Consider the following 22727-nt stretch of genomic DNA (forward strand, 5'->3'; position numbering starts at 1 on the left):
TAAATCATCCAAGCCAGGGCTTTGTCAATCCTGACCTTAAAAACCTCAAAAGGAAGGAGATTCCACCACCCTCCTAGTGAAAAAGTTTTTCCTAATATCCAAATGCTTCGGTGGTCAGGAGTAACAATGGGGGAGGCTGAACAAATGGGACTCCCATACATACGTTCACCAGGTCTTTCCACCAGCCAAAGAATTGTTTGACCTTGGTGGGCATTGATGATAATTTGTCTATGCTGTCTCCATTTGGCCTGTAAACCAAACTGAGGCATCAGTTTGGAGGCATCTCATGCAGTCAGGCATGAGCTATGACTGATGTGCCCACGGCCATATGCCCGAAAAGCTGAAGGCAGTGATTGGCCAAGATCTGGAGGCTGGATTATACTGTCTTTACCAGCATGGAGAGATTGAGGAATCTGTGATGTGGGAGGAGTGCTTTCGCTTGGATGCAGTTGAGGTCAGCACCTATGACTTCTAGTCTTTGCACCAGTGTTAATATCCGTTTTTGTGCATTAATTTGTATGCCCGGATTCTGGAACAGATTCAGTGTAGTTTGGGTGATTCGCTGGGCTTTGGTGAAAGAACATGCCCTGAGAAGGAAGCTGTCCAGGTAAGGATACATCATGATGCCCTGAGTGCATAATAGGCCGCCACTACTGAGAGGACCTTGGATAATACCCGGGGGAGGTGGGGGGGAAATGAGAGGTATTCTGCTGCAGGGTATTCTGTACTGGCAGTGGTAAGAACTGTGACTCGGTATGATAGAAATGTGGAAATACACATCTTGGAGGTCAAGGGCCAAGAACCAATCTCCTTTCTCTAGCACTGGAATAATCGTCGATAGGGTGACCATCTTGAACTTCTTCACCTTGATAATCTGTTGAGTACTCCGAGGTCCAGTATGGGTCTCCAACCTTCCTTTTTCTTCAGAATTAGGAAGTAGCAAGAGTAGAAGCCTTTGCCTGTTAGATGTGTGGGCACAGGCTCTATGACTCCTACGCTGGGGTGATGGCTTACCTCCTGACACAGCAGACTCTCATGAGAAGGGCTCCTGGAGAGGGAAGGGGAAGTTTGGGAGGGGGGGAAGGAGAAATGGATAGCGTATCTACTCTGAATGATCTCCAACACCCACTTGTCAGAGGTTATCTTTTCCCAGGTGCTGCAGAACGGGATAAGATGGTCTCTGAAGGGATGTGTGGGGTTTTCCAGTGTGAGATGGTGAGCAGAATGTTCTATGGGCACCTCAACCAACCTGTCAAAACTGCCATTTTGAGGTGGAGAACAGAGAGGAAGTTGATTGAGATCCTGACTGTTTTCGCCTGAGGAACTTAGGCTACTTTCTCTGCAGCTCGTAAGAGCTCTGTAATCAGTACGGAGATGTGTATTGTGATGAGCTGGGCTTAACCAGTGGCTGAGGGCTGTATTTTCTTTTGTAGGCAGGAGTATAGATCCCAAGGGACCAAAGAGTTGCCCTAGAATCCTTCAACATGTGAAGGGATGCATCAGTCTTCTCAGCAAATAACTTTGTCCCTTCAAAAGCAAGGTCGTTCCACCGTAGTTTGGACCGCTTCAGGAAAGCCGGACAAGTAAAACCACAAAGCCTGTCTCATCAAAATGGCCACAGAAATCAAGTGTGCCCCTGTGTCAGCTGCATCTTGCATGGATTGGAGGGACATTTTAGCCGACAGTTGGCCCTCATTGACTATGGCCTTGAATTGTTCTTTGCGAGAATCAGGCAGTTGCTCAATAAAGGAACTGGAATTTTGTGCAGTTTTGGTAGTCATACTTTGCCAATAAGACTTGGTAATTTGCTACACAGAACTGGAGAGTGGCTGATGAATATGCCTTTCTGCAGAACAGATCCAAACATTTCCAGTCCTGGTTATAAGGGGTGGATCTGAACTGCTGCTGGCAGCCCCTACAGTTAACTGCATCCAAAGTGATGGAATTAGGAGGCGGGTGGGAAGAGAGAAATTCTGTGTTCTTTGCTGGCACGTAATACTTTTTGTCGACATGCTTGCATATTGGCCGGACGGATGCAGGGTTCTGCTATATGACTTTAGCAGGGTCCAGGAATGCCTCACTAATTGGAGGTGGAGGAATACAAAATGTCCACCAGCTTGTGGTAAGATTCAGTCATCTCCTGCAAGGGTATTTGTAGGGCTTCTGCCACCCTCTGTGCCAGGTCCTGGAATAATGTGAAATCAGCCATTGATGGCAGAGGGGATCACCGTCTTGTCTGGTGACGATGATGAGAAGTGGGCTTGAGGAGGGACTTCTTCCTCCACCTCAGCCTCAATCTCCTCTCCTGCCTGTTCTTGGGGTTCAGAAGCCCTCAAAACCACAGCAGAAGGAGGGTGTCTCCTTGTTTGCTGATATGCCATGCTAGAGGCATGGGAGGCTTGCTGTCTCTGAGCCTGCCAAGGGTCCCAGTGTGGCCATTGTGGTGAGTACGGGCCCAGTGGTTGGTACCATGGCTGACCAAACCAGGGAGGCTGTAGATCAGGTGGATGATATGCCTGATGCTCATAGTAAAATTGAACCCCATATGGCAGGTGAGAAGAGCAGCTGGAACCCAAGTTTTCTTGCTCATTTTCTGACTCTGACAATGAGAAAGGCAGTGCATGGCAGGGAGATGTCTGTGAGTCCAGGGCTCTGCGAAAACTTGGTACTGGGGCCCCGATACTGAGTAGGGGTGAGTCAGGTGTGTTGGACACCGAAAGATCTGTTGCACACCAGAAATCCAGTGGTGCAGATGACGTCAGTACTGCAGGTAGTTGTCAGTGCAGAGAGGCTTGCACCGATAGAATTGGAGATGCGGACTTGGCCTCAAAGTTTATTGATGCCAGATGCACCGGAGTCAGTACCGGTGCTGATATCCGTACCCATGGAGCCTTCCCCGGGGTGGAACGTCTATGTTTTTCATGTCCCTGCAGTACTGATGTTTCTTTGCCCATGCCCATTGGGTCTTTGGGCAGTCCAATTTCCTCTGTCATTCAGTACCACGTGTGCCCTGGGTACCAGTTTTAGATGGTTTGGTGCTATTGGTACCAATGATACCGATGGAGCCGGAGATAGTTTTCAGCTCCATCAGGGCTCACTACGCGGACTCACAGACCTTCTCCTAGAGGCTCATCTCTCTAGGCTCAGCTCCCTTCGACGTAGGGGGTTGCGATGAGAGTTCCTGTAGGGACTCCGGGGTTGAAAGACTGATTCCATGAGCAGGAGTTTGAGAATAAACTCTGTCTTTTCTGGACCTGGGCTTTCAGCTGCTGGCACAAGACATACTTTTGTGGAATGTTCTTTTCTCCCAGGCAGCGAATGCACTGTGAGTGTCCGTCAGTCACTGGGATAGAGACACTTTTTGGAGCTGGGCATACCCTTGTCGGAGGGAGGGAGGGAGGGTGTCACCCCCACCAGGGTTGGTGAGAAGAAAACCTTTTCTTCTTTTTTAGGCACAGCCAAACAAAAATACAAATGAAGTAAAGAAAAAAAGCTTCAAGGGAAGCTAAAATTAGCAAATCTAAAGGAAGTTAAATATCAGTGAATGGACTGCTGAAGCTCCGTCTCTTGTCAGGAGCTGTTAAGGAGGGATTGCTCACACATGCTGGCTAGATTCCTGGCAGGTGAGGAGCAGTGCATGCATGGGTGGGACAGATGGCTACCAAAGTTGTCTGTTCAACAGTGCAGGGACGCAGGCACACCTACTGTGGAGCATCCATAGGGACACTACTCGAAGAAGCAGCTTACTTATCTGTTCTGTAACTGCTGTTCTTGGAGACGTGTTGCACATATCCATTCAACTCTTGGTTGGTGCGCGCGCGTCCAGTACAGCCCATATAAATTCTATCCTCTGAACGGGTGAGAGGACAGACTTTTCTGAGTTGATCAACAGTCCCAGTGCCTTACAATGTGACTGGACAAGAGCTACAGTACCTGAATCTTGAAATGGCCTCTCGCAAGCCCGTAGTCCAGACAGGGATAGATATATACTCCTAACTTTCTCAGGAAGGCAGCTACCAGTCCCATACATTTTGTGAAAATCCAGGGAGCTGCCAACAGGCCGAAAGACAGCACTGTGAACTGGTTTACCAAGAATCTGACATACTTCCTATGGTCTTGATAAATCCTCACATGAAAACAGGGAACATTTAAGTCGCGGGTAGCATAGCAGTCTCCAGGATATAGGGAGGGGGAAATGGAAGCTAGTGACACAATAAAAAATTATCTTTTTTAGGTATCTGTTGAGCTGATGTGGTTCTAAAATTGGCCTGAGATGTCCCTTTGCTTTCAGTATTGTAAAATAGCAGGAATAAATCCCAGTTCCTCTGTAACACTGAGAAACCTCTTCTATGGCTCTCACCCAGATGACAGTTTGAACCTCCTGAAGGACGAGCACCTTGTGAGAGTAGTCCCTGAATATGAATACGGAAAGAAACAAACTGAAGAGTGTACCCTACTTCCATGGTACATAAGACCCATTCATCTGAAGTAATTTGGGACCATGCACTAAAAAATAGGAGAGATGGTTTGCAAACAAAGGGGAAGGAGAAACTAGAATCATGGGGAGTGATCTGGCATCCTCGATTCAATCATCAAAATGGTTGCTTAGTACCCCCAAGGCACCTAGAGGGACCAGGAGGAACTGGAGGGGAAGAAGTTGGCCTGCACCTATAATTCCTACTTTTTTCCCTCAATAGGTCCTGGTGAAGTGTAAGAATGGGTATTTGTGGGACTGCTGAGGACAACGGTGCTTTCTCAAAGCGGCAAGAGTATACATGCCCAATGACTTCAGAGTTGCCCTGGAGTCCTTTAAACTGTGAAGTATACCATCCGTCTGAGCTGAAAACAGGGATGATCCTGCTGAGCTTCCTGGAGCCCTGAAGACTGTAACCATGAGCATGGCTGTGGCACAAGCCATGGTTTAGCAGCCAAATTAGTAACATCCAAACCAGCCTGAAGCAACATTTTTGCCACTAACTTCCCTTCATCCACCTATGAAAGGAACTCCTGTTTAGTGTCCTCAGACAGCTTGTCCTTAAATTTCAGGACAACATCTCAGATGTTAAAGTTATATTGCCCAATAAGACCTGCTGGTTGGCAATTCTAAGCTGTACCCTTGCCACAGAATAAATTTTTCTACCAATCGAGTCCAGCTTTTTGGCATCCTTTGGCTTAGAGATAGCCGCCTGTGGCCCCTGGACTTCCCTCTCTTTGGCAGCCGAGACAATGAGTGATCCCAGAACAGGGTAGGAATAAAAATGTTTAAAGCCTTGTGAGAGAACATAATAGCTAAGCTCCTTCCCACTTGTTTTGATGTGGGATGGAATGAGGAGAGAGTTGCCACAGCCACAATGATGGGGTCTAAATTAGCTGTTACCATGAAAGAAAGATCTTGGAGTCATTGTGGATAGTTCTCTGAAAACATCCATTCAATGTGCAGCGGCAGTCCAAAAAGCTAACAGAATGTTGGCAATCATTAAGAAAGGGATAGCTAATAAGACAGAAAATATCATATTGCCTCTATATAAACCCATGGCATGCCCACATCTTGAATTCTGCATGCAGATGTGGTTGCCCCATCTCAAAAAAAGATATATTAGAATTGGAAAAGGTTCAGAAAAGGGCAACAAAAATTATTAGGCATATGGAACAACTTCCATATGAGGAGAGATTAATAAGACTGGGACTTTTCAAATAGGAAAGAGATGACTAAGGGGGGATAGAGGTCTTTAAAATCATGACTGGTGTGGAGAAAGTAAATCAGGAAGCCACCAAATGAAATTAATAGACAGTAAGTTTAAAACAAACAAAAGTAAGTATTTCTTCACACAACACACAGTCAATCTGTGGAACTCTTTGCCAGAGGATGATGTGAAGGCCAGGACTATAACAGGGTTCAAAAAAGAACTACATAAGTTCATGGAGGATAGGTCCACTAATGGCTATTTAGTCAGGATGGGCAGGGATGGTGTCCCTAGTCTCTGTTTGCCAGAAGCTGGGAATGGGCGACAGTGGATGGATTACTTGATTACCTGTTCTGTTCATTCCCTCTGAAGCACCTGGCATTGGCCACTATCGGAAGACAGGATACTGGGCTAGTTGGACCACTGGTCTGACCTAGTATTGCCATTCTTATGTTCCAGAGTCTTGATGGACGCTAAAATCACCTTATCAATTGATAGTGCCAACTCAGATGGCACTGCTGGGGCCACAATGTCAATGATGCAGTGAGAAAACTCCTTAATCTCTTCTACTTGAATGTCCAAGGCTAAGGCCACCTTTTAAAGATCTCTTGGAGAACCTTGTAGTCATCAGGAGGGGGTGAGGACACACCCGAGGAACTACTTAATGGGGGGGGGGGGAAGAGGGAGTGGAGAAGAGGAAACTAGCACAGGTTGAGGCTGGGCCCCCTCTGATAGTTGTTCCACAGTATCCTCCTTTGAATACCTTTTTCCTGCTCAGGAACAGGCTGGACTTGATGAGATGACTCCCCACATCTACTTGAGGAAACTGAACATGAATGACACAGAGGATCTGTAAATAGGAAGGAATGCTCATGGGTTCCAGAATGGCTAAAAAAGGCCTTGGACTCCAATATCTTTCTGGCTACATGTCCATGCCAGCACCAGTCGCAGAATCTCGCAAGACCCCGGGCTGGTAAAGTATGGGAGAGAAGCGGTGAGACACACACTGTGGCTGAGAGACATGAGAGCCAACATCCAAGAAAGAAGAATCGGCATCTCCTGACCATGGAGGGGCCATTTCAGTTGGCACTGGAGACTGGTGCCAAAAGTCCAGAGAAGAACAGAGAGAAGCCATCACCACTGGCTTCCCTCTGGATGGTACAGACAGATGATGACTCAGGGACATGGGAGGTTGATTTGATACCGAGTGCTGCAACGAGGAGGTTGATGCTGAACAGTCTACCTATACTGTAAGAGAGATCTCCTGCCCCACTGGGGACAGCAGCGCTAATAAGCTCAGCAAGTTCCTTGCAGCTGCAAATGCCTCTGGCATGGATGGTATTGGAATAGTCACTGACCAATACACAAGAGACAAAGATGGTGCCGCAGATGATAAATGTGCCGCTTTGGGCCCTGGACTCAATGTTGTCTGCTTCAGTGCCTGAATCAACTGTGCCATTTTATCCAAAGAGTGAGTGGAGGAGTGCTTCAATTTTGATTGAACTCTATTCGACACTTTGCCCCCTTTCTTGACAGACTTAGGGATTGGAGATCTGCCTCTCCCAGCAATGTCTTTGGAAGACTTCTGCTTCTTCCTGGGCACCCGCAAGGATGAGTGGTGCCAGGACTCAGTCAGCAATGGCAGTGTACCGCTCACACGTGCCACACAGTATGCTCTCTGACCAAGACGACTGTGAAGGTGGGCTCAGAGCAGCCTCCATTAAAAGAAACTTCAGCTTGGCTTCTCCATCTCTTTTGGTTCTTGGCTTGAAGTCCTTGCCAATCTGGCACAGATCCCTAAGGTGAGTCTCACCGAAACACTTTGAACAACTAGAGCGCAGCTTGCTCGCAGGCTTCGGCTTTGAGCAAGAAAGACAGGGCTTGAAGCCTGGGACCGAGGCATTCCTTTGTACTGACAAACAGAACCCCAAAATTGGGGAACTGAGAAAAAACTAACGGATACTAAACAAACATATCTATCACTAACTAACACTAAGAACTATGTAACTAGGTAACTATATACAAGAAAAACACACAGAGAACTTGCTAAAGCAAGACCAGATTCTAACAACTGTCATGGGCTGCAAGAAGGAACTGAGGGGAGCCAGGAGTGGCTTTGCCTTTTATACCTGCATGTGGTGGTGTGCACCAGCAGAGGGCACTTGAGCTGGTCTGATGGGTACTGCTGAGGGGAAAATTTCTGACAATTGTGCTCACGGCACGCACACACCAAGAGTGGAATGCATGTGCAATCACTCAGAGAAGAACAAAAGCCTTCCAATCATTGTCATTTAAGTAGTGTAACTTTATCTCAGTTTCACAGAACTAATATTGATCTAATTGGTACCTATAGCTTCAGTGTAACAAATACCTAAAGCAGTAACAGCCCTTGCCCATCCAACACCACTTCAGACAAATGAAATTTAGTTTGGTGGTCTCCATCTAGTCCCCTTTTTGTACACATCAATTTCTCATAATTATTAGTCTCTATTCATGAAGATAACTGCAAGTGCAGGAGTGTCAGATGTAAGGCAAGACCCTGCTTTTCCAAAAAGCAGCTATGACAAAAACATTAGCCAGTGGCATTTCCACTAATATTCTCTTCCAACACAAGCTACATTGCTTAGCAATGTATCAATTTTCTATGTGAGAAACTCACAAGATAAAAAGTTTTCAGCCTTTATAATCGTGTCCTTGCAACACAAATTACATACATAACTGTTGCAGGGAGCATAAGCCAACATAAAACACATCTTAAATTCTTAAAATGTGCACAGATCACTTAAGAATTTCTATAGAAATAACATTCAAATACAAAACAACCTCAGAAAAGCCTGAATTGGTTACAAGTACCTTGCAGAAATCTTATTAATTAAACAGTGCATTAGAAGTTTGGTGTAGCTTTCCTTTATGGCCTATTTTAACAAAATAGCAGTCAGAAAAATCACTAAAAGCCTTACTTGTTAATGTTGCTTCCTTCCTTCAGCCTGTCACCTGCAGCACCAGTCTTAGTTGCCCTTTCACTGCCTGCTAAGTCCACCAGACTCAGTTTGCCCACTTTCTCACCCGATGTCTGAGGAACGGACAAGAGAAAAGTTACTGTTAAAAGATTTTACTCACTAAAATTTCCAGTTAAGTTTCACAGTTTGCCACGTTTTCAAATAAGAACGCAGGTTGTATTCCTTACTTCGGACCTTTTATCAAACACATTTTAAAATAAATATTATAACAAGAACTGAACATTTAAACATAGCGCTTTGAATCAAAAAATAATCCTTCTATTACTTTAGTTTCTGCCTCAAAAGTGGTAATGTGGGATGCACCAAGCACTCCAAGATCTGTAGCTAGACACCTAAGTACTGGAAGTGAGGAATGCAGCCAGTATCAGACAGGTATAAAGCAAGAAGAGTGGGAGGAGGGAACCAATGGAGGGAGACAGTGGACCAGGAGCCACAGATCAGGACGCTCAATCTAATCAGGGGCAACATCTCTAACTTAGTTTTCTCATTTTGAAAATAGGGATCAGCTGTTTGTCCAAAGCCACAGTGGGAGTCAGGGACTCCTGAATGCCAATCTCAGGCCTGCTGTACACTTAAAACTTAGGATGACTTAGCTATGGCACTCAGAGGTGTGAAAAAATCATACCCTTGAGAGACATGTATAGGCTGACCTAAGTCCTGTGCTCAGACTGCATCATTCTGAAAATAAGAATGAGCAAAGCAGGAAGTATGTTATAATTCCACATTTTATGAAGGGCAGATATTTACAAAAATACTAAGATGACAGGGAAGGTTTCCCACATCCCTTCCAAAGACCTTCTCCTTGAAGAAAAGGATTAAAAAACTTTCAACCCTCATCATATTGTAGACTTTAACCCAATAAAAGTTTTATCATAAATTCTTATCACTCTTGCAAGTTATAGCTGGACCAAAAATCAATTTTCCAAACATTCAACTTGGGATTTGGACTTCCCTTAAATTAATAAGTATCTTAAGCTTTTCCGTAGCTCCCATCACTGTAGTATGTAAGTGCTAAGAGTACAATTAAATTTTCAAAAGTACCTATGTCTCATAAAAAAAAAAATCAATGGGACTGATTTTTTTCACTGGGATACAGGTACTTTTGAAAATGTTACTTTGTCTCAAAGCATACTGCACTTCCATCTCATAGCACAGTATGTTGGATCATCTAATTTCAGAACCCAAAGACAGCAGAAAAAAAGCCAGGCCAGAAGCCCGTGTTCCAGAAATTCATATAGCTGCATAGTCAGCAGGGTGGTCACCGGAGGACAAGAAGGGAAAGAGGAAAGCAAAACAACTATCTTGGGCCAAGCCTAACCAGAAGCATCAAAGAAACCAGAAATGCAATGTAGCAACAGAAAAACTAGAGAACCATGAAAAGTACAGCATTATAGGGAGTGTTGACATAGCAAAGAGAGTGATCTGGAGGCTGGGGCGGGGAGGGAGAACTGAAAGAGAAATATAGCATGGTGGGTGAGGGGGAGTTAAAGAAAGAGAAAAGGGTTAGACAATAAGAAAAAGATTAGGGATGCAAGGAGACAAAAATAAAGAAATGGAGAACAGGAGTCGGAGAGCACTTTGTGGGTAAAACTACTGTATCTATCATCTATTCAGATGAATACCACTTTTAGGCATTCAATATTCAGCAAATATAAGACAGACAAAATCTTACTAAATTATGCAGGTGAGGTGAACACACACATTTCAGAACCCATATTAGATACAGGAGTGGCGTCATAACACTGAATCTGTGACATATTTCCACAACAAACTGATAAAATGTGCCCAGAATTCAAATTTCATCGAGGAAATCAGACAAAAGCAGTGGAGCTGAGAGGGACAAAACCCTTATTTAAAACCCAAAATAGTTTAATGAACAAAAAACTACAGAATGTGATTAGTAGTTTTTGTTGGTTTTTTTTTTTTTTTTGGTTCTTCCTCGTTCAGCCATGGGGGCTGCAAACAGAGCACAAGTGGAAAATACCTATTTCCTGCCTTGTATCCATCACTCCCAGACCCCCCCACTCCCACATTCGGGGAGAGGGAACGCAAATTGGGGGTGTGTAAAATCAAAGAATAAAACTCATTTAAGCTAAATGCTTTATGTCAATTCTACATTCAGTATAATTTGTTTTTCCACACTCTCCTCAAAGTGAGGGGAGAATTTGATCAATGATGCTGGATGCTCAGCTGGTATTACATTGTTCACTTTTCATAGAATCATAAACTCATAGAACCATAGGATCAGAAGGGACCAAAAGGGTCACCTAGTCTAACCCCCTGCCGAGATGCAGGACTTCTTGTGTCTAAACCAACCACGACAGATGGCTATCCAGCCTCTTCTTGAAAATCTCCAGTGAAGGCACTTCCACAACTTCACCAGGCAGTTTGTTCCATTGTCCTACTGTTCTTATAGTTAGGAAGTTTTTCCTGAGCTTTAATCTAAAACTGCTAGGCTGAAGTTTGAACCCACTGCCTCTTGTCCTGCCCTCTGGGGAAGAGAGAACAACTTTTCTCCATCTTTTTTATGGCAGCTTTTTAGGTATTTGAAGATCACTATCATGTCCTCCCTTAATCTCCTCTTTTCCAAACTAAGCCTACCCAGTTCCTTCAGCCTTTGCTCATATATCTTGCATTCTGTCTTTGTTGTCCACCTCTGGATCCTATCCAGTTTCTCTACATCCTTTCTATATAGCGATGATCAAAATTGGGCACAGTAGTACAGCTGAGGTCTACTCAGCAGTACTATCATATCACCTCCTGTGACTTGCATGCTATGCCTGTTAATGCAACCCAAAATTGCATTTATTTATTTATTTATTTTTGCAGCATGTTAATTCATGTTGAAGTTCTGATCCACCACAACTCCCAGATACTTCTCAGCAGTGCAGCTGCCAGGCTAGTTATCCCTCATTCTGTATTTGTGCATTTGTTTTTTCTTACTTAAGTGTAGCACCTTACATTTGTCTTCATTGAATTTCATTTTGTTGTCTATAGCCCAGCTCTCCCATTTATCAAGATCCCTTTGAACTTTTGCTCCATCATCTGAAGTGTTTGCAAACCCCTCACCTCCAGCTTTGTGTTACCTGAAAATTTGATCAGTATGCTCTATATTCCTACATCTGATTATTTTACTGACTGCTGGGAACTAATAAGACAAAAGGAGTTGTGAAGCTTAAGACTGGTTACCTGATTAGTTAGGTTAGCTTTGCCTTTAGAAGGGCCACAGGCTCAGCACATAGCTAACAGGAAAAAGACAAATTTAGCTTAATAAGATTAACCAAACTGGTTTAAGTTTGTCTTCAGAAGTTCTCCGATGAAGTGAGCTGTAGCTCATGAAAGCTTATGCTCAAATAAATTGGTTAGTCTCTAAGGTGCCACAAGTAGAATCATAGAATATCAGGGTTGGAAGGGACCCCAGAAGGTCATCTAGTCCAACCCCCTGCTCGAAGCAGGACCAATTCCCAGTTAAATCATCCCAGCCAGGGCTTTGTCAAGCCTGACCTTAAAAACCTCTAAGGAAGGAGATTCTACCACCTCCCTAGGTAACGCATTCCAGTGTTTCACCACCCTCTTAGTGAAAAAGTTTTTCCTAATATCCAATCTAAACCTCCCCCACTGCAACTTGAGACCATTACTCCTCGTTCTGTCATCTGCTACCATTGAGAACAGTCTAGAGCCATCCTCTTTGGAACCCCCTTTCAGGTAGTTGAAAGCAGCTATCAAATCCCCCCTCATTCTTCTCTTCTGCAGGCTAAACAATCCCAGTTCCCCCAGCCTCTCCTCATAACTCATGTGTTCCAGTCCCCTAATCATTTTTGTTGCCCTTCGCTGGACTCTCTCCAATTTATCCACATCCTTCTTGAAGTGTGGGGCCCAAAACTGGACACAGTACTCCAGATGAGGCCTCACCAATGTCGAATAGAGTTCGACAAAAAAGTACTCCTTTTCTTTTTGCAAATACAGACTAACACAGCTGCTACTCTGAAACCTCTCAAATTTTTGTATTTTCAAGTTAAATTTGTTACGCCATCACTGCTAGGTTGTAGAGGTTAAGGAAAAGTAAATATGTTTCTCATCAATAAAAGGTAAAACAAAATTAAAGGAAAGAAAGTACTCCTGACTGAGAAAGTGAAATCTTTATAACATTTTCAGCAAACATACTTTTGGAAATATATGCTTGCATATTTATACCTGCCTCTGGAAATTTCCACTACATGCATCTGATGAAGTGGGTATTCACCCACAAAATCTTATGCTCCAATACGTCTTTTAGTGTATAAGGTGCCTCAGGACTCTTTGCCGCTTTTATAGATCCAGACTAACACGGCTACCTCTCTGATATTTGGAAGTAGTCCATGAAAAAGTTACAACCTGAAATCTTCATACGTGCACAAAGGTTTTTTCATTCTGAAGTGTACCACCACAAAATGTTCCATCAAATATTTGCTCGTAAAGAACAAAGCCAATTTTATATTCAAACACTCTTCCAATACTTCAGTTTCCCACCCCCAGACGCTATTATTACACTAGTATTACTGTAGTGCTTAGGAGCCCCAGTCATTGAACAGGACCCCACTAGCACCCACTGTGCTAGGTGCTGTACAAATACAGCACAAAACAACAGTCTGTGCCCCGAAGAGATTACAATTTAAATATAAGAAAAGAGGCAACAGATGGATACAGACTGACTAATAGGGGAGTACAAGAAAACAGACAATATTGGTCAGTGCGATAGACACTGGTTTCAGCACATCAGCAGCTGACCACTGTCAAGCTTTTTATAGGCATCATACCAAAGGGGTGCTTTACGGAGGGATCTGGAGGATAATGAGTCAGTTTTGCAGACATTTTACTTTCCATCTAGCCCCCAAATCTATATTACAAACTCTTATTTTAAAACACATGTTTTATTGCTTCAGATATTAGGATTGAGGAATCCTCATTAAATCTACTGCAGTTTTGGGCTTGCATCCTTATATTACTGCATTTCAAAAGCCAGATTTCAGTCTTACATGTCCATCAAAACATCTAAAAAAACCTAGCTTCATTACATATGTACACAAGCACAGCAGTCTATTGAAACATATTATAAAAGCCATGATTAGAATCTGTAGCTTGGATTAGACATCAGAGGTTAAAATCTCCTGCTATTACTTACCCCTGATTGTACATCATACAGTGTGTGTGTGAGGATGATCTTGAAGACTGCATGTGACCGACTGCTCTCTTCATTCATGTTGGTTGCAGCCACTGTTCGAGATTTGTTACCCTCTGACATCAAAGACTCTATGTCCTAAATAAAATCGTAAGGCCTTTAATAATATGTACTAGGCACTATCTGCACAAACATTGCTTTCACTAAACTACTTCAACAGATAGTAAAAATAAAATTTTGTTAAATGTAAAATAGACACAAGTTTCTCCCTGGGTTTGATTTTTTTTAAGTCTCTAAAGATAAAATAGCACAATATTGTGCTATTTTAAGTTAAAGAGTAAGCAGTAAACAATCACTGAGCATAATTCAATTTAAACAACATAACTATATGTACGTTGTCCGTTAACTTTATTTGGATTTCATGGTGAGGGATACCATATTCCTTTTTATTGGTTGGCTGCCTGAACAAAACATTAATTTACTGCAATGAACAAAGTAGAATGGCATTTCATTTGTGAAATACTGCAGCACTTTAGCTCACTCAGTAGTTAGAGCTTTTCATTAACATGCATTTTAATTTATAGAACCTCAAATTTTATAAAAGCAAAACAATCAACAGAACAGGCTATGAGGTTTCTCTCCTGGACAAAAGCTTGGGAAGTCCTAGAATGCCATAATTCATCAGTGGCTTCAGAGAGACCCTGAGGCATAGGAGCTGCATATTGTACATCAATTTCGAAAATGGTCCTTACTGCCCCAGTCACAAAATTTATTCACCCAACCTTTAGCAGGATGATCCTGGGGAAGGAAAAAGCAAAACAAAAACACAATGTTTTCCTGCGCTGAATGTGTGGAATTTTGCAAGACTGCTGTGTAGTGTGTACGGAAAATGTACGTGAAATAATTTTATTTATAGAAACTAGTAGTAAGGACTGCAAGAAATAACAGGGTGCTCATAACAGGACTCATGAACCAACCTCTGTATTGCAAGTGGGTCTGCTTAGAGGCATAAGAGTTTTGGAATTCCATCTTATAATTACTAGCTCTTCTGACAGCATATCAAATAGCTTCACGAAGACACTGTGCTGCACAATCCTTAGAATCTGAATTACTTAGGTTGAACATAGAGTTGCTACATGATCATTAATAATACTCTTCATTTATTTAGTACATTCCATCCAAGGATTTTAAGTGCTTTACAAATACTAACTAGTTAATCCTTTGTTCCCATTTGAGGAAATGGAGCCACAGAGAGATGAAATGACCTAACCAAGCCTCAAAGCACATAGCAGGGTATCTGCTCTTTATTTTCTCCAGTGAAGGCAATGCACCAACCTTCCTTGTGAATCTGTTACATGTCCAAACTGTTTGTATAGCCTGGATTACTACGACTATGAGTTAAGGTTGCAGCAAGGAAGAACTATTAAACCAGCCTTGTAAATCTTCCATTTCCCCCTTTTTTTTTCTTCCCCTTCTTCAATCTTAGGTGGTAAGAGTGGTACTCACATGTTTAAGACTTTCATAAAGGATTTCTTTAAGCACATCCTCTCTTAATCCCTTAATTACCAAAACATAATATAAAAATAATCTCACTACTATAAACAACCACTTGAGCAGCGACTATAAGAATTACCAGTTTCAAGACCTATTCCGTCCCTAAAATTGTCCCTTACCTTGTAGCTGGCGACAGCCAGTTTAGAAAGTCCATCTACATAAGGACCAAAGACGTTGTGCTCTCTAACTTTTAATGACTGACGGCTTCTGTTTAAAAAAAAAAAAAAGATTTGTACTTACAAAGGGGCAGCCATCCAAGTACAATAAGGTTTTTAGTGAAACCACAAATTTTTATCAACTTACCATTCAAAGCACTACACAAGATGACAAGACCCCATAGCTACCGTTCAAAGCAGGAATGGTTTAGTGTTATAGTGCGCTAGAGAAAAAACCCACCTGTCTATACATACAGTGCTGGCATTTCCCTGTTCCTCACTTCATGAAAATCAATTTTAGCAGGAGACTAAGTGTTTGGCACATATTGGGCCTTTAAATAACAATAAAGCAGCTATTTGTGCGGGGTGGAGGGGGCAGTCTGGAAGACAACACTATCCCATAACAGGGATAAGTCTTGAACCCGGATAGGATGCCTAATAGGGAGTCCATTAGGGCAAGGTAGGGAGACAGCCTTCGCTCATAGAAACAAGATCATGTTACATTGTTCGTGGTCAAGCATCCTGTGTGTGTGTACTGCTTACCCTTTGGGGTCAAGGAGATCTCTAACTTTCTCATTGTAAATCTCCATGTAGGACACTTCCACTTTGAAACTCTGTTCTTCGTTTTCCTCTTTCTGTGCTCTTTCAAAGAGACCACTGCAGAGTCTTGGGATTAATCCAGGCTTGTCGGCTGTACCCATCATTGTGTAAGATTTTCCAGACCCTGTGCATTTGAAACTAGTGTTAGTGCTTTTACAACAGATTTTTTGGGGTGATGGGAATAAGGGGGAAGTAAAGGGCAAAGAATGGTTTGGAACTTTTCACAATTATCTTTAAACACAATTTTCTGTATGTAAAGGAACCAAGACACCAATTAAAGGACAGAGTAAAAAGGGCAGCCTACTTATTAAATCAAGCTGAAAAGGAAACGCCAAGCTATGTAAATTGATTGAAAGCACTTATCAGCCTTATCATGTACATCAATTTAATGCCTACCTGAGTTTCATACCTACACAGTGCAAGTTAGCCAATTAAACAACCCTAGCCATCTTTGTTTATCAAATTAAAAAATGATGAGCAATGACTACCTAAATGCCAAGTCAGGGATCTTCCATTACAGAATATTAAAGATGCAACAAACCCAAGGACGGTCATGATCACAGAATATTCAGGAGACACTTATCTACAGTGTGGGAAAGCAGGGTAGCAGGGCACCAGAAATTAGCAATGTTATTCCAAAATGCCTTCTCACCTCAGCCCTCTAACAAGTATTAAAAACAAACAGAAAAAAACCCACATCTTATCTACATTGCTATATTTGGAAAAACCCTAGCAATGCCACAAAGCTAGCCACAGAACAATTATTTCTGTCACAACACGTTTCTCATCAACAGCACTTTTTACACTCTGCAATGACTTACCAGTCTGTCCATAGGCAAAGATACATGCGTTGTAGCCCTCAAAGGCATTCTGAAGAATATTCTCTCCAAGGCACTTGAAAACAACATCTTGACCTAAAAATAAAATAAAATCTGACATTCAGGGAAAAAAAGATAACTGCTTTTACAGTCATGCCCTTCAGACTCCAAATCAGACAAAAAGAACTAACTGTCTGAAAGATGTAAATCTTTCATAATGTATCTCAATTAGAGAGTAAGGGGTTTGAGAGAGGGACAATGGATATAAAATCTGGAACAATTACCCTGAAGTCTATGGTATTACTCCAGATTTATATTCCTGTAAATTAAGCTAGAAACTGGTTCTGTATCTGTTTTTTCTGTGAACACTCAACTACCATCTTTTGACAATCACAGAATTTTGTGCATTAGCAAAACAAAGGAAGACTCACAAAATGTATCTTATTCATTTATTTTGACAATTGTAGTTTAATTTTAAATAAGGTAATACTTTATGGTCTACTAGTAAGTGTACTTTACAGTACTCTGTAAAATAAGTGAAAATATAGTAATAGACTTTGCCACCATATCACTTTGTTATTAAATCTTTGCAGAGAAGAGACTACAATTATGTTGGGAGAGAATTACAGTATAAGGCATGTGGATCAGCAAACTTTAGGATAGTTTTTCTACTGTAGTAGTACATGTAAACCTAGCCACCCTTAAAAGTTTTGTTTGCATCTTTTCCCGCTAGAGTGGAGGAAAGTTTGTCAATTAGATTTTGTTTAAAGCAGTAGTACAGTGAATCACAGAATCATAGAAATGTAGGACTGGAAGGGACCTCGATAAAGTCATCTAATTCAGTGTTCTGCACTGAGGTAGGGCAAAGTATTACTCAGACCACCGCATGAGGTGTTTTGTCTAACCTGTTAAAAAACCCTCCAGTGATGGATATTCCACAACCTCCCCAGGTAGCTCATTCCAGTACTTAATTACCCTTACAGTTAGGAAATTTTTCCTAATATCTAACCTAAATCTCCCTTGCTGCAATTTAAGCTCATTACTTCTTGTCCTGCCATCAGTGGTTAAGGAGAACAACTTATCACCTTCTTGTTTATAACAGCCTTTTACGTACTTGAAGACTGTTATGTCCCCCCTCAGTTGTCTCTTCTCCAGACTAAACAAGCTCAATTTTTTCAATTTTTCCTCATAGGTCATGTTTTCTAGACCTTCAATCATTTTTGTTGCTCTCCTTTGGACTTTCTCCAAATCTTTCCCAAAATGTGGTGCCCAGAATGGGACACAATGCTCTAGCTGAAGCCTTGTCAGTGCTGAGTAGTGTGAAAGAATTCTTGCGTCTTGCTTATAACACTACTGATAATACATTCCAGAATGATAAGTTTTTATAACAGTATTATGCTGATGACTCATATTTAGTTTGCGATCCACTATAGCTCCCATATCCTTTTCTGCAATCCTCCTTCCTAAGCAGTCATTTCCCATTTTGTACTTGTGCAAACTGATTCTTCCTTCATACGTGCAGTACTTTGCATGTGTCCCAATTGAATTTGTCCTTACAGAATTTCACCCTATTTCAGACCATTTCTCCAGTTTGTCAAGATCCATTTTGAATTCTAATCCTGTCCTCCAAAATATTTGCAATCCCTTCCTGCTTGGTATTGTGTGAAAACTTTGTAAGTGTACTCTCGATGCCATTATCCAATAATTTTGGAAGATATTGAATAGAACTGGAATCAGGACAGATCCCTGAGATGCCCCCCACTCAATATGCCCTTCTAGCCTTAATATGAACCCATTGAGGAACTACTCGAGTACGGTTTTGCGATCAGTTGTCCACCCACCTTATAGTAGGTTCATCTATGTTATACTGCCCTAGTTTGTTTATGAGACGGTCCTATGAGACAGTATCAAAAACCTTACTAAATTCAAGATGTATCACATCTACTGCTTCCCCCATCCACAAGTCTTGTTAACCTGTCAAAGAATGTGTCATTCTGATAATTATGTAACACATAGGCAGATGGCAAGATACTTTAAATCATACATCAAATATTCAGAACTCTTCTCTCAAAAAGTTTTCCCTTCCCTGTAAAATTTCTTTCACCCAATGACCAAAGTAGAACTTAGTTATACTGTACTGCTATAAATTTAAGGCCCGCTCTTCAATCTTACACACACAAAATTCCATTTGAAATTAATAGGAATTTTGCCTGACTACGGACAGCAGGATGGGGCCACGTTTTCAAACCTTTAATCCAGAGAAAACATGACAGACTATGGGTAACATTTTCAAAAGCATCTAAGACTTTTCTTCACGTACAGCACTGATCTGTAGGATCAGGGCCTATTTTTGGGTGTACAAGGCCCAGTCTTGCTCCTATTCAAATCAATAAAACTCACATTGACTTCAGTGGGAGCAGGACTGGACTCTTTAAACCACTGCAACCTAAACCACTAAAGAATAAGGCCTCAATTCTGAAAGGTACTACAATGAAATTACTCATGTGTTGCTGAACTGGGCTGAGTGGTGGCAAGCTTTACCACAAAGGTGAACTTGGCATTGATTCTCAAATTATGTGTAGAAATAGGAATAGAAATATTTTAATTCATATGTCTGGATTAAGTATTTTAATGGAGATATCTGTGTGAATCAAAATGGCAAATTAGTTACATTAATCAATTACCTATACTATATATAGATTGTAATGCATGTTTATTGGCTGCTACTACTCTAAACATTATGTTTGACTACAAAGAAGGAAGGATTAAGGTAGCAGTTTTAAGACTTTGCTTTCTCTCTTGACAATGAGCAACCACATAGAGAAAAGGTTTTCCATGCCATATGGTCTTTGCCCTTTACCAAATAAAGGATTGTAATTATCATAGAATCACAGAACTGGAAGGGACCTTGAGAGGTCATTTAGTCCAGTCCCCTGCATGCAAGGATGGACTATGTATTATCTAGACCACTCCTGCCAGGTGTTTGTCCAACCTTCTCTTAAAAATCACCAATGATGGAGATTCCACAACCTCCCTACGCAATTTATTCCAGTGCTTAACTACCCTGACAGTCAGGGAGTTTTTCCTAATGTCCAACCTAAACCACCCTTGTTGCAATTTAAGCCCATTGCTTCTTGTCCTAACCTCAGAGGTTAAGAACAACAATTTTTCTCCCTCCTCATGGTAACAAACTTTTATGTACTTAAAAACTGTTATCATGTCCCCTCTCAGTCTTCTCTTCTCTGGACTAAACAAATCCAATTTTTTCAATCTTCCCTCATAGGTCATGTTTTCTAGACCTTTAATCATTTTTGTTGCTCTTCTCTGGACTTTCTCCAATTTGTTCACATCTTTCTTGAAATGTGGCGCCCAGAACTGGACACAATACTCCAGTCGAGGCCTAATCAGCGCAGAGTAGAGCGGAAGAATTACTTGTGTCTTGCTTACAATATTCCTGCTAATACATCCCAGAATGAGGTTTGCTTTTTTTGCAACAGTATTACACTGTTGACTCATATTTAGCTTGTGATCCACTATGACCCCCAGATTCCTTTCCACAGTACTCCTTCCTATGCAGTTATTTCCCATTTTGTAGGTGTGCAACTGATTGTTCCTTCCTAAGTGGAGTACTTTGCATTTGTCCTCATTGAATTTCATCCTATTTACTCCAGAACATTCTCCAGTTTGTCCAGATCATTTTTAAATTATAATCTTATCCTCCAAAGCACTTGCAACCCCTCCCAGAACGCTATCGTCCGCAAACTTTATAAGTGTACTCTCTATGCCATTATCTAAATCATCGATGAAGATATTGAACAGAACATGACTCAGAACCGACCCCTGAGGGACCCCACTCATTATGCCTTTCCAGCATGACTGTGAATCAATGATAACTACTCTCTGGGAATGATTTTCCCACCAGTTATGCACCCACATTATAATAGCTCCATCTAGGTTGTATTTCCCTAGTTTGTTTATGAGGTCATGCGAGACAGTATCAAAAGACTTACTAAAGTCAAGATATACCACATCTACTGCTTCCCCCCATCCACAAGGCTTGTCACCCTGTCAAAGAAATCTATCAGGTTGGTTTGAAACAATTTGTTCTTCACAAATCCATGCTGACTGTTCCTTATCACCTCATTATCTTCTAGGTGTTTCCAAATTGATTTCTTAATTATTTGCTCCATTATCTGTCTGGGAACAGAAGTTAGATACTTTCTTTTTCATAGCTGTCATGTAAACAGAGTGCAATCATAGAATATCAGGGTTGGAAGGGACCTCAGGAGGTCATCTAGTCCAACCCCCTGCTCAAAGCAGGTCCAATCCTCAACTAAATCATCCCAGACAGGGCCTTTGTCAAGCCTGACCTTAAAAACCTCAAAAGGAGGAGATTCCACCACCTCCCTAGGTAACTTATTCCAGTGCTTCACCACCCTCCTAGTGAAAAAGTTTCTCCTAATATCCAACCTAAACCAACCCCACTGCAACTTGAGACCATTGTTCCTTGTTCCGTCATCTGCAACCACTGAGAACAGTCTAGATCCATCCTCTTTGGAACCCCCTTTCAGGTAGTTTAAAGCAGCTATTAAATCCCCCCTCATTCTTCTCTTCCGTAGACTAAATAACGCCAGTTCCCTCAGCCTCTCCTCATAAGTCATGTGCTCCAGTCCCCTAATCATTTTTGTTGCCCTCCGCTGGACTCTTTCCAGTTTTTCCACATCCTTCTTGTAGTGTGGGGCCCAAAACTGGACACAGTACTCCAGATGAGGCCTCACCAAGTCAAATAGAGGGGAACGATCACGTCCCTCGATCTGCTGGCAATGCCCCTACTTATACATCCCAAAATGCCATTAGCCTTCTTGGCAACAAGGGCTCACTGTTGACTCATATCCAGCTTCTCGTCCACTGTAACTCCTAGGTCCTTTTCTGCAGGACTGCTGCCTAGCCATTCAGTCCCTAGTCTGTAGCCGTGCATGGGATTCTTCCATCCTAAGTGCAGGACTCTGCACTTGTCCTTGTTGAACCTCATCAGATTTCTTTTTGTTCAATCCTCTAATTTGTCTAGGTCCCTCTGTATCCTATCCCTACCCTCCAGCATATCTACCACTCCTCCCAGTTTAGTGTCATCTGCAAACTTGCTGAGGGTGCAGTCCACACCATCCTCCAGATCATTAATGAAGATATCATAGAATCATAGAATATCAGGGTTGGAAGGGACCTCAGGAGGTCATTTAGTCCAACCCCCTGCTCAAAGCAGGACCAATCCCCAATTAAATCATCCCAGCCAGGGCTTTGTCAAGCCTGACCTTAAAAACCTCTAAGGAAGGAGATTCTACCACCTCCCTAGGTAACGCATTCCAGTGTTTCACCACCCTCCTAGTGAAAAAGTTTTTCTTAATATCCAGCCTAAACCTTCCCCACTGCAACTTGAGACCATTTCTCCTTGTCCTGTCCTCTTCTACCACTGAGGACAGTCTAAAACCATCCTCTCTGGAACCACCTCTCAGGTAGTTGAAAGCAGCTATCAAATCCCCCCTCATTCTTCTCTTCTGCAGACTAAACAATCCCAGTTCCCTCAGCCTCTCCTCATAAGTCATGTGTTCCAGACCCCTAATCATTTTTGTTGCCCTTCGCTGGACTCTCTCCAATTTATCCACATCCTTCTTGTAGTGTGGGGCCCAAAACTGGACACAGTACTCCAGATGAGGCCTCACCAATGTCGAATAGAGGGGAAC

At 42.2% G+C, this 22727-nt stretch overlaps 1 protein-coding gene across 2 annotated transcripts in view; it reads right to left on the reverse strand.

Moving 5' to 3' along the window:
* KIF13B (kinesin family member 13B) overlaps positions 1-22727 on the reverse strand; it is a 213975-nt gene that overhangs the window by 117539 nt on the left and 73709 nt on the right. The window contains exons 5-9 of one of the 2 annotated variants that reach the window (XM_048845803.2): positions 16993-17085; positions 16115-16295; positions 15536-15623; positions 13866-14000; positions 8645-8757 (exon numbers count right to left, since the gene is read on the reverse strand). In XM_048845803.2, coding sequence (XP_048701760.1) covers positions 8645-8757; positions 13866-14000; positions 15536-15623; positions 16115-16295; positions 16993-17085 — 610 coding nt within the window. Of the gene's footprint in view, positions 1-8644; positions 8758-13865; positions 14001-15535; positions 15624-16114; positions 16296-16992; positions 17086-22727 lie in introns of those variants that run through there. The other variant, XM_048845802.2, reaches the window with a different exon arrangement.

Source organism: Caretta caretta, chromosome 3, assembly GCF_965140235.1.
Source record: "Caretta caretta isolate rCarCar2 chromosome 3, rCarCar1.hap1, whole genome shotgun sequence".
NCBI classification, from domain to species: Eukaryota; Metazoa; Chordata; order Testudines; family Cheloniidae; genus Caretta; species Caretta caretta.